This window comes from Atractosteus spatula, chromosome 1, assembly GCF_055471065.1.
Source record: "Atractosteus spatula isolate fAtrSpa1 chromosome 1, fAtrSpa1.hap1, whole genome shotgun sequence".
Classification (NCBI taxonomy): domain Eukaryota; kingdom Metazoa; phylum Chordata; class Actinopteri; order Semionotiformes; family Lepisosteidae; genus Atractosteus; species Atractosteus spatula.
Window position 1 is genome coordinate 55892706 of NC_142706.1, and position 13064 is coordinate 55905769.

Sequence of the window (13064 nt, forward strand, 5' to 3'; positions counted from 1 at the left end):
TTTATTACATATGCATATGGGAGCCTAGCTCTCTTGCAAGCCAGACTCGAAAATAAGTAACTAAAGATGGTCTTTTATACCGTGAAACAAACAAGCTAAAGTGACACTCCCCCTAATTGTTAGTAATGCAGAAGTACAGTATGTCTGTATATGGATATACATCACATAAAGTTCATGCAAAGATTAGTGAAGCAAACTGTTTAGCGCACCCCCCATATAACTGTGTCTCAATGAGTTTACCTAGTGATACATGACAAACTGCTCAAATGTACAAATAAGCATAATTTCCCTGTATAAATGTCTGAGTTATAAGTTTATAATAAACATGGAGAATAAGCATCTTATATCTTAGATCATGTCTCTTGGCTTATTGACAGAAACAGGTTCCGCTTTATGTTCTGGGCACAAAGCCAACGTTAGACCACACGTCTTGTACATATTTTGTTCCTTCAACAGGAACGGTATCGGTTGGAAGAAGTGCTCAGGGCTGGAGTGTAATTAGCATGAGAGCGCTTACGTGTTGGAATCTGGTTGGATGAGGGCGTGACAGAGATATGGATTTTAGTTTTATATCCTTGGCTTAATTTAACCAGGTTTTTTGATTTGTTAATTCTTTTCACCATCCATTTTCCCACAATCCTGATAAAACTCCCAATCCCTTCTAAACAGAAGCTTCCCAAAAGCATGATATTACCACCACCAGGCTTAACATTTGAGATGGTCCTGACTGAGTGATATGTTGTGTTGGGCTTGGCTCAGATGTACAGTAACACTTTGCATGTCAACCAAAAAGTTTAATTTTTGTCTTGTTTGACCTTCTGCCACATAAAGTATATCTCATAACATTTTTAAGATTCGTTTTTTTCCATCAAGGCTCCCATCTTGCCACTAACTCATACAGATTATGAGTTATTGGCAGATTATCAGGATATCGTTCACTTTTGAACATTGACTTCCATCTCAGGCATTAAACTTTGTAAATCTTTTACAGTCTTGATTGGTTTCAGAGCAGCATTCCTGAACAGCTTCCTTTTTGCTTACATGTTTAGTCTAGAAGGGCTAAGTATCAGTATGGTAAAACAAACACATATACTCTGAGGTTAAGTTATATCACTTTGATTACACACAGATGGAAAACATTATACTAATATTCGCACCTTTAATTTTTTTTTTGGTTTTGCACCTGAACTGATTTAAATATTTTCTTTTTGGCAGCTAAATGTTGCAATAGCAAAGGGTTTGAATGTTTAATGCATGCAAGTAATACTATTATTTTAAAAAATATGTTTTTTACATACTATTAACATTTTTTTTTACCAATTTGAGATTGAATAGATATATAAATACAGTATAAAGTCATATTTGAAAATGCCGTGATTGTAAGATCAGTGACAAAATGTGGAAACTTCGCAATGAAGTAAATGCTGTACATTTGCACTGTATGTTTCAACCACCATTTTGCTGTTTTGGTTACAGTACCACAAACTCTTTTAATGTTGTATGTTCGGAAGAAAAATAATAGTTTGTCTGATTCTGGTCTTGTTTGTCCCCCAAACCCGTTTGCATGTTATGGGAGTCAGGACTTTTTTTTTCATTATTATTTTTTAAAAATTACACTTTTATATAGCGAAATTAAAAGTGGCTTCTCAATTAATTACGAAACATTATTATTATTATTATTGTATTTTATATTATCTTGACAGTTTCGCTGAATTTCACTTGACTTCCATTTGTCTTAAATGATTATTTGTCTTAAATTATCCTTGGTCAGCATTCTACCTTCTCATGTATACTGAAACTTTTTTACTTTATAACTTATTACAAGTATTACTTTGTCAGCACTGAACTCAACCGCTTCTGCGACTTCCTCGTTTGACATTAGTCACATGATTCGAGTTCGGTCAGATGATATATAAGGAAATCCTGATTTGAAAAAAAGCGCAGCTCAAAATGCAGCTCTTTATTAGGAAGATAAAAACCAAGGGAACATTTATTATTCATTAAAGTGACTCTTCCGCAGCTTATTTGTTAGAGTGGTAAAAGAAAAAAAATGTATCTGATGAAGATTCAAAGTATAACTTTAGTAGTTATGTTATTGCTTTTGTCGTGGTGTCATGGTGATACAGAACTGGAGAAGCAAGGTGAGGTATTGTAAAGTTATGGTCAAGTGCAGACAGTATACTGTATATATTTATATATACTGTATATATTCCTTAATGATGTAACGTTAAATCGCTTGAAAAAATAAGAAGGTGGTGTTGAAATGGGAAACAATGTATTTTCGGTTTGTATGCTCTGTATTTTGGGATTCATTTTCAATTTACAGAGTAGTCTTAAGTATTTCACTGTAACTTTGTAAAGAGGGCTGATACAGATGCTTGACAACAACTAATGTATTTCATGCATTTCTTTTGCAAGGCTGGAAAGTGTGTTTTTTTTATATATTTGCTAGCAGATTTCTTGTTCCTTTCGTTTATGCAGATGTTATTGTGAAAAACCCACCTGTGCTGGAGAATGAGTCACTCAATACCCGGCTGCTGGGCAAAAACAACGCAACAGATAGTACCCAGCTAGCATATGGGTTTATCTCATGTGCAGTGTCTGTTCTCTTTTTTGGAAGCAATTTTGTCCCTGTGAAAAAATTTGACACTGGTGATGGTAAGGATATTAAGGCTTAACGTGCATTGTACACACTTCTTTAGAAGAGTTTATTTTCCCTTAGTATTTCATAATAAGGGAAAATAAGTAAAAAAACAACTAAAAATTAATATCATTAAGATGGTACAAAGCTGATTGCTTAAATGACATGATTTAGTTCAAAGTTTTGTGAAAGAGTACAACATGTTAAGAATATAAGTATATTTTAGTGATGTTTTAGTTACTCTTACAGCAATAGTCAAATCATAAGAATTATTTTAATGCTATTATTATTTATCTGTTGCAGGGATGTTTTTTCAATGGATTCTCTGTGCTGCTATATGGAGTGTTTCTTTAGTAGTGAACATAATCCTCCAATCCCCCAAATTCTGGCCACTTGCAATGTTAGGTGGTTTCATATGGGCAACTGGTATGACTTCTATTCCTTTTCTCTTAGAAATATGATAATTGTTTAATCATAATATGTAGTGTACAAAATTGGCTTATTTAGGTTTACCCAGTGCCAGATTCTATAAGAAATTGTATTTTTTATATATATATAATGCTGTTAGCTGTAATGTAACGTACAGTACATTGCTAGACAATAACACATATGCCATCATTTTTGCATTTTATTTCACTTGCAATTTATAGTATTACAATTTGCAACAACAACTAAATTACATGCTGTGCTGTTTTTTGGACGTTAGACAATCAGTTTAATATTGAATGTATGAATGTTATGATTATCATTATTTTACTTATAGCTTGCACTAGTGTTTTTTAATATTCTAACTACTTTATTAAAACAGTCTCAAAGAGACCAAGCTTGACACATTTAGAATTCTTTAATATTAACCACAGATTTGATCACAACAGCTCAAGGTAAAATATACATGAGCAGGCAACACCAAGTGATATAAGAAATCCATCACATTTACCTCATTGTCATAAGTCCCTCATCAGTAGCATAATTTGTTCCTTTTTCACATACAAAAACCTAGAGTAAAAATCTACTTTATGTACAGTACTAGAGAAAAGATTAGATTAGCTCTTAATATAAACAGAAAATCACCATAGAATTGTTTCTGCATAAAACAGGAAAAATATTGACAAGGGTAAAAATGTTATACGTCTAAAAAATTTTTCATATAACTGTATAATATGGTTTGTGCAAAATGTATCTTCTTTTTCCAGGTAACATTACGGTTGTACCTATACTTAAAACGATTGGCCTAGGGCTTGGGATTTTAATTTGGGGTTCCTTCAATTTACTAATGGGATGGGCAAGTTCTCGGTAAGTTTAATATCAAGTGTCTATTTTAAAACGCAACACATTTTTAGTTTGAAATAAATGCTTGCTGTGACTTAAACATCTTGGGCACAGCCAGGAGTTAAAGTATATACTATATTACAACCATCACAAAATTGCTCAAAGCCCCCTTTGGAGTCTTTTATTATAACTATTTGCCTGTTATTAATTTATCTTAGACTACAAAGGAAAATATAAGAATTTTGGACAGGTAAAAATTAAAACCAAAAATTGTTTTAATGAATAGATAACAGCTTGCATAGTCAAGAAGCTTTATACTTTGTGTTGTTGTACTTACGGTATATGGAGGATTTGTTGTTTCTTTGAGGTTCGGTTGGTTTGGAATAGACCCTGAAGAGGTTAACAGCCCTGTTTTGAATTACTGTGGTGCAGGTTTATGTTTCTTAAGGTAAAGTTATTTGTTCTTTTTCATAATTTTATATAAAACCTTATACCCTGTATAATGTTTTTAAAATCAAACTCATGTTAGGCCTGGAAGAACATACTGTATATGTATGTTGTGTTTGTATGGTTAAGTTTTTAAATAAATTTTCATTGTTTTATGAAATCTTCAGCACATCATGAAGGATCTCAGGTTAAATAGTCTTTAAAGAAGAATATTTCTCAACTGCATTGTAAGTTTAAAAACTAGGTACTGAATTACTTAGGCCTTTGAGAGTATGAACTGATTCCCATGAGGACAAATAGTTTAAGGAGTTCACTTTTAAAAAAAGCACAATTTAAGAAACGGACAAATTACCAGAATATACTGTATTGTAGTAAGTGATGCACACTGGCTGACCAGTCATTGGTGTGTTTCAGTCAAAGATGCTAATGTTTCTATATAAGAATAAAGTACGTGATTTTATGAAAATATATGTCTAATTATGTGAATTTTTTTTTTAGTGCCATAACATTTTTCTTTGTTAAAAGTGATGTTCAAAGATCCATGACCTCAGAAGAAACACCACTGCTAGTAGAAAGTGTAAGCATAAATTATGTTTATGATATGTTATGTCTAATTTATTTGTTTACTGTGTAGTTCCTGTACTGTGCAGGGTTCATGAGAGGACCTTCAGATAATTTATACAATTAAAGTATACAATTTTGTTGATAGTTGTTGTAACACTGGAATTTTAGATGTACTGTAGCTTGTTATTACCCTTCATGAATGGAAGGACAGAATAGGGCGATACATACTCTAGATAAATCTAGTCCTTTTCTGATTCGCAATTTCAATTATTCACCAAAACTGACGATCAAAAATCTTTTAACCTGTGCACATGAAATAATCTGGAATGTGTATGTACTGTAAGAACTTCACCCAACAGATGAGCACTGGCAATCATGCCAATTCAAAAGAGAATATTTTCAATATAGGGGAATTTGTATGTGTGCATTCATTTTTATGTGATAGAGACAAAGAGAAGGGAAGATGGCATGATTTTATAGTGTAATACAAAATGTAAATGGATATAGAAAGGGGTGCATTACTCCAACAATATTCTTTTTTTATTAGAAATACCAGCTATCTTCATAGCTACCTGCATCCTAGGGCTTGCAGTATTTTTCACATGTGTCTGACAGATAAGTCTTCTTCATGTCAACAGAAAACAAATTTGTGGGTGGTGCAAAAAATAAGTACAGGATAAGGATAAAACCTGACATGTTAGAGCTAGTGTTACATGTGACATTAAAAGGTTTCTGGAAAATATTTTGCCCAACCTTTGTTTTTTAACTTGATTATATTAACTGTATATATCGTCCTTATTATGGTTCTTCTATTGTTTTTAATTAACTGATATGATTTTTTTTTCCAACAGAGAATTAATAGTGAAGGACTGAGTTCTATTGATGAATCGTGGGTAGACAGACTTAGTCCAAAGAAGAAACGGTTCATGTATGTGTTTATTTAATTTTGGATTTTGAAATCTAGTAATTTTTTGCTTGTGACTATGCATATTGCATAGTGTAGAACAGAAGTCTTCAGTTCTTGCCTTGTGGTACCAAAAAATTAGTGTTATATAGACCTTGTTGTTAACTGCGTTTGACCTGATAAATTTCACATTAAAGTGAATTCTTACAGATTTCTTAATTTAATAACTTTTCATTCATCACTTAAAATTTTTAATTTTATGTGAACTGAAGGATTAATTACAATTGCTACTGCTCACAGTACAGTTGTGAATAATATATTTAAATTAGTTATTTTCTTTCAGCTAATTGAATATATGCAACTCAACCTGCCCTTGTCAATACTCTCATTGTTTAACTGATTTGATATTACTGTAAATTAATCAGCCTTATAGCTGATGATTCATTTACATAAAAAGGCGGAGTTAAATTGACATTTTTAAGCAGACTCACGTGCTCTGTTATTGGAGAGACATGAGCTTCTGTGTTTGGCAGATTTAGACAAGATTACTGTTCTTGTTTGACTACATTCCCCAGGAAGTTGTGGGGAATGTTCTGCCACCCTCAGTCACCTGACTAGTTGGAATAACAATTGTTGATCAGGTGATGATTTAAAAACCAGAAAGCTGAGGCTTCCAGATAGTGTAGAGGAGGATTTTGGTGTAGTTCCTCTGCACTGTAAGTACTGTATAAAACACTGGTATTGTACCTGATGGCTGCGTTTTCTGACACCCAGTTTTTCAAAGATTGTTTGCTAAGGTACTTCAACCCCTAAGTACAGTATATCACATATGGTGGGGGTTGTAGTCTGAGGATCTGACCATTTGGTGAAAGTGATGGGACTTTTTTGGAGAAGAAAAAACTAAAAGTTTGGTCTAGAAGGGGAAGCATGATCCCAGAATTCTAATCTGGCAAAAAACCTGGTTGCAGGAATTCAAGCAGGGAAAAGAAGAGATCCTCAGACTGGCTAAAAGAGGCAAAGGAGTCTTGGAGCACTTTACATGCAGAGTATGAGTATGGAGATGGATTGGAGGTTCAAAATATATTTGTCTGAAACAGTGGCACAGCTAAATTGTATATCCCAAGGGAAGTAAGGAGTGATTAACTGTACTCCAAGAGACCCTGGAAGTGGGAAGAGAATAGTTCTTAACACCAGAGCCAGATGACTATGTGCCTCGCCAGAAAGGGAGAAAAAATTATTAGATACTTTTGCCACTTTGGCCTGAGTTTAAGGAGGAAGACCTCGGAACAGTAGAGGAATACTCGGAGAATAATGGAGGGAAGCAGCTAGAGAACTTGGTGATGGAGCCACTAGAGGAAAGTGTATTGCCACCCTGTTAAAATTAGAAAGAGATAACTAGCTGCCACTGCCTTGCCAAGAGCCTGAAATTGGGCTAGTAATTGAGGAAGAAAAGTCAGATCATTTCAAATCGGGGAATAGAGAAAGAAGACCTCAAGTCTGTTTTCTGATTGTGATGGAAGAAGAGGTGGAGAGGCTGCTTGTTGATTCAAGCAAGGGGGGGAGGGGTGGCTATTGGATATACAGTCTTCGGCCTGTGGAGTGCCTCCCTCATGAGGGGGGGCATGTGTTATGGGTCAACAGGATGATACAAGTTGCCAGTTCATGTCTGAATGATATTCCCTGGAAGGTATGGGAATTCCCTGCTGCCCTCAGTCACTTGACTGGTTGGATGAAACAATTTGTCAGGTGATAATTGAAAAGAAAGAACAGGAAGAGAGGTAGCAATATATGGACAGTATGTGAAATACAGAAGGACTGAAGAAGTCTAGTCAGGAAATAGTCCTACTAGCCTTTTGTTTTGTTTCATGGTGACTTTTGTGGTTTCTGTGCTCTGCAAATAAAATAACTGGTTTTGTACCTTACAGCTGTGTATGTGTTTTATTTTATTGAGATCTGCCTATTCAAAGATCACTTGGTATGACACAGGAGGGTCACAATGGATAGCAGCAAATATTGTTACGATAATCTTTAATATTGAGCTATTGTGTTCTTTTTTCTTTTTTTTAATATTGAGTAGGATTTTTTAATGATTTGAAATGAGGACATTTATAATCTTCCACACCCTTGTTATTGCAACTAACCGATTTTATTTTTCTTTAGAGGCTGTGTTTTGGCCATTATAGCTGGAGTTCTGTATGGAGCTTCTTTTGTGCCAGTACTTTATATAAAGAATCATGCTGCAAGGCACGACAGCAGATATGCTGGAGCAAGTCAATTTGGTAAGCCTATGTATGTTTTGGGTTTTTCAGAATAACATTATTTCTTTTGAATATTGGCTTTAACCCCACTTTTCATTTCCACATTCAATAAATACTGTATAGATGCATAGATCCAAAATAAAGTAATATGTGTCAGAGTCAGTTATGTATTCTGAATGTTTTTTTTAAGTGTGTAAAGTGTGTGATAAGAAGAAGAATTTGTAAACAGCAGACCTAATGTTTTCACCCAGTTTTGGTTAGTTTCAAATAAAGTAATTAAGCAGAAAATAATTATTTACCAACATACAAATATTTTGATGTATAACATGTATTATCTTATATTTTACATTTATTTCAGTGACATCCCGCATTCTGTGCTAATTTATGTTTTTGTCCTTTCCCCATTTTTGCAGATCTTGATTATGTTTTTGCACAGTTCAGTGGGATCTTTCTCACTAGTACAGTATATTTTTTGATTTACTGTGCAGCAATGAAGAACAAACCTAAGGTTTATTCTAAAGTAATACTGCCAGGTGAGAATGTTTCCAATTAACTTAGAAAACTCTACAGAGACTACAAAGCCTCTTTACTGCTGCCTATTTCTAGTTGTCTTGCCAAATACATTTTTTGTTCCTTGGGTCCTGTTAGTTTACGTCCCAAATGAGAAAATCTCTCTCCCTAAGTGTTATTTGGAACATACTGTATATTTATAGGTGGACAGGGTTTCAGATTTATCATGTTATCATGTCACTTCTGCCCCCTGATGATGCATCAATATCTCTGTCAAAATGTAGTGAGATCATAAACTATGGCTAAAAATGCATGTTGACTTTAGGATGTTTGTGAACCTCTGTGCCTCTGTCTGTCTGTGCCTTTGTTTGCCCTATGATGCACTGACTGCTGGCCTGTCCAGGGTGCATTCTGCTTGGTGCCTGTTGCTTGCCAGGATAGGCTCTGGCTCCCCCGCAACCCTGAATTGGATGAAGCAGTTAGAAGATGGATGCATTTAGTGTTTTCATTACTTAAGACAAAACTTTTTTTTTAGTGCTTTTTGGACACAAAGTATCACTTACAAAAAGTGTTACTGAAACCCAGTCTGTACATCTTTTTGTTTTTGTAATAGTAAATTTGAGCATTAGGTATAGTAATTGATAACTTTTCTTATTGTGATATAAAGAGAATATTAAGGCACAAACAATATTATGAAGGTGTGGAGTTTTATGAATTCTTTATTGTGGGGCCCAGATTTCCAATGTATTAGATACATGTATTATTGTATGTAGGTAAAGTTAATCTCTTGATACTGTAGTTCATTGCACATACAGTAACAATAGTGTAGTACTGGTTGTTTACAACACCAGAGCAAATTTCTGAGTGACATTCTGGGTCACTGAGCAATAAAATACAAAGCATTTGTATCTGGCATATTTAGCATTCTGAAGTCCTAAATGTAATGCTGAAAAATGTACTACTTAGATGAAAGTGTGGATGTTAGGCCTTTGAAGCCTGATGACATGATTATTGACGTCAGTGCTTTAAGAAGGGTGAATTTACATACCAATGCAGACAGGCTAGCAGAAGGATTTGTTATTGTCATCTCAAGATTTGTAGGATTGAGCCCAAAAACCTCAGACCTTCAGATGGGAACCAACAGAAGGAACTAGGCTAATTGTCTATATCTTTCTTCATTAGGTTTTGCATCAGGTGTCATGTGGGCAATTGCAAACTGCTGCTGGTTCCTGGCAAATAACTACCTCAGTGCAGTTGTCAGCTTTCCCATTATCACTGCAGTAAGTTAAACTGGTGTACTGTAATTGAATCAGTTTGGTGTTTTTTTTATATTGGTGTTTATAATGAAGATCATCAGGTATATTTACTTTAGTAAATGTAATTAATAATATAAAGAAGTAAAAATGCTTGGTCTTCATGCAATATGTATTCTCATTTATCTGGAAGCAACTTCAGATTCATGTAATGTGGTATAGATTATTGATAATTAGTGTTTTCTTATTGTATTTTGGTTATATACTCCAACTGCAAACAGTTTGCAAAATGAAACGTACAATAAGTTCTAAGTTATGTTTTTATTATTCAGATTAATTATCTAAAGAGTTGAATTTGTCAGTGTATCAGTTTTGCAGTTTACATATTTTCTTAAATTGTACAGCATAATATTATTAATGCATATAATAATACAAGATATTTGGATGTTCATGTTCTATCATTTGTAATCATTAAATATGATACAGTGTTAATAATTCATTAGGATTTATCATGTCTGAATATAAAAATAAATAACCCTGTTTTAAAACTACAAAGATGATTCTAATTAGAATATACTTTCATGTAACTGCCTATTCAAAATGTTGCTGTCAGAAATGTGCTGAACATACATGCACTTTGCAATATTTTCCATAAAATATTCTTGCTTCATGTGGTGTAAACCCCACTGCCTGGCTGGCTGTAAAATACAGAATGGGCTTTCTATGCTGTATAGAAATTACAGGTTAATGTTGTCACTGAGCTTTAAAAATACACAGTCTTAAAAATAAAATAGACAGTTCAGCAATGTAAGGATGCACATAGCTAAAAACTTTTTGTATACAATCTGTTTGTATTATCTTCCAGGGTCCTGGATTAATTGCTGCTATTTGGGGAGTGTTCGTTTTTAGAGAAGTTAAAGTAAGTACTTTGAATTGCAGTTCAACCATAAAACGATAAACCAAATTAAACCAGTAATGAATTGTGTATGACATTTCTAATAATCCTTACCTGTAAATAGAAAACTGTATCCTTGTTAATCACATTTCATGTTATCACTGGTTTAGCTTCTTTTGACGTTTTAAAGTTCAATATTTTTTACTACAGACTGATGCTTGATTCCTGCTACTTTTTGTCCGTACTATGTCCATACTAATATTATGAATCAGACAATTCAATTCACGCCTTCTTTACGGAGCTGGCAAGATTGCTGCTAACTGGAGAAGGTGATTTCAGTGAAGCCTAATTGAAGTCAATGATTATCACATAAAATATGCAGGGTCTTCAATCAATTTTTGAATTATTCACTCCTGCCCCTGCATAGAGACACTAAATCATAATTGTGTTACACAACTGTAAAGTGCACTCTCATTAAACTGCATGTACTTGCAAATTTCAGACTTCTATGCTCAGAAAGAAGGCTGATATATTTGTAAAGATACAGTAGATATGAATGGTCATTTAATTTGTTTTAAGGAAACTGTTCTTACAATTAAATAAGATAAATCATTTTTCTTCCTGAAAAAAGTTATTTTGTGACTTAAATTACTTTAGCATTTTTCAGCCTTGAAAAATACGAGTCACAAGCAGTTTAAGACCTGTTAATGCATGTTGTTACTCCTTTACAGAAGATTCTTAAGAAATTAAGGGTGGTCTGTAAGTTGAGTTATATTAGATTAGAGGCTCTGACAGAGCAGCCTTTTTTCTTAGATTCAAAATGAAGAGTAAACACAGAACTGTATACAGTTTAATGTATTATATAGTTTAATATATTAAATTATTATATAGTTTTGCAGATTGCCAATGTTTGTATGCATACAGTACAGTATGTAAGGGATCTGTTTAATTCTTTCTCTCTGCCTGCAGCACTCTAATTGATATAAAATATGCTTTCATTTGATCTGTAGCTGTTTTTACTTGAATTTGTAGCTATTATATTTTACTTTGATGGTCATGTGTTTAATTTATTAAAGTAACAAATGTAACATCCTAAAGTTTTCTACAGTGAATCATCCCTGCAACAGGAACAAGTCTGAAAGTTGCAAAATTGAATCCCTGACTGTTTAATTTTCAGACAAGCTAGGAATTTCTACTGGTGGAAAGGGATTCAGCTTGTAAATCTTTATTCTGGATGCTTGACTCTGATTGAAGAGCATCAGAAGGAGCATACAAAAAGTTTTAAAATGTTGAGTCCATTTGGCCCATTAAGCTCATTCAGTTGTCTTTTTGCTCAGTTTACTGTAACTGTAAAGGATTTAGAATGAAAAAGAAATATTTGACCTGTCAGCACAAGTCTGTGAAGTTGCCTTGTTAATGTGTCTTTGGTATAAATATATGCCCATGTTATAGTGTATACTACTGTATACTGTATAGATCTTTTATGTCACATTTATATTTCAGATGTATTTTTTCTTGTTTTACTCCACAGGGATTACACAACTACATGATACTGGTTTTGGCTTTCTGCACTGTTCTAGCTGGGTCAGTCTTAGCTGCGATTTCAAAAGTTTAATCATAGAAATTCAACTTAACCACAAGATGGTGCTGAATTACTGAGCACTTTAGGATTTGAGGCACAGGGACCTGAACTTCAGTAGTAGAAACCATTAAGTATATTATGCAAAACCCTTTACATTCTTAATGGAAGAATGTTTCTCTGTCATTTTTTGAATAACTTTTTAAACACTTTGTAAGCCATTTGTGATTAATTTTCACGACTGTTATAGCACTGTTGTATGTAAAAATGTGGAGAGAATTATATAAATACCCCTTCTTGACGGAAATTTAAATTGCGCATTATGAAAGAAAATTGTCTATTTAGAAAATTCAACTGTTTGGTACAAGATGTTCTTCACTTTCATTAACAACTGATATTTTCTTTAATTAAATTATATATATATAATTATGTATAAATATATGTAAGAATGTTTATTCTAAAACATTGCATGCTTTTTATATTGTTTGTCATTTTTATTCTTAATTTTAAGTTTTTGAGAAATAGAAAATAAGAACAAAACATCACCCCTCCCATCCGATACCCCATTCCTTCTTCCCTATCAAGGACCCCTAAAATCAAACAGCCTTGATAGCAGTAAAGTGTAACAGCATCCCAAGCTCCTGTTGCCCTGTCACCGGCACAATGAATCTAAGCAGTTGAATGTTCCATATAAATAATATGAAGAAAGTCCACTGATGCCAGGAGAGGTCATGTAGAGTCTTC

General features: G+C 33.6%; 1 protein-coding gene across 1 annotated transcript; it reads left to right on the plus strand.

Moving 5' to 3' along the window:
• The first annotated feature begins 1935 nt into the window (after positions 1-1935).
• On the plus strand, positions 1936-12798 carry tmem144b (transmembrane protein 144b). Its single transcript, XM_088924394.1, has 12 exons — positions 1936-2141; positions 2482-2658; positions 2945-3067; positions 3835-3934; positions 4278-4358; positions 4856-4934; positions 5773-5849; positions 7986-8104; positions 8497-8616; positions 9776-9873; positions 10712-10765; positions 12273-12798. The coding sequence occupies exons 1-12, from the start codon at positions 2051-2053 to the stop codon at positions 12354-12356; spliced, it is 1203 nt and encodes a 400-aa protein (XP_088780520.1). The 5' UTR covers positions 1936-2050; the 3' UTR covers positions 12357-12798.
• Positions 12799-13064: the final 266 nt, after the last annotated feature.

Bases quoted from the DNA above. Each gene is read 5' to 3' on its own strand.
- tmem144b (XM_088924394.1), top strand. From the start codon at position 2,051: ATGTATCTGATGAAGATTCAAAGTATAACTTTAGTAGTTATGTTATTG. The intron at 3,935-4,277 runs GTAAGTTTAATA...TGTTTCTTTGAG, and splicing joins ATGGGATGGGCAAGTTCTCG to GTTCGGTTGGTTTGGAATAG. The intron at 9,874-10,711 runs GTAAGTTAAACT...ATTATCTTCCAG, and splicing joins GCTTTCCCATTATCACTGCA to GGTCCTGGATTAATTGCTGC.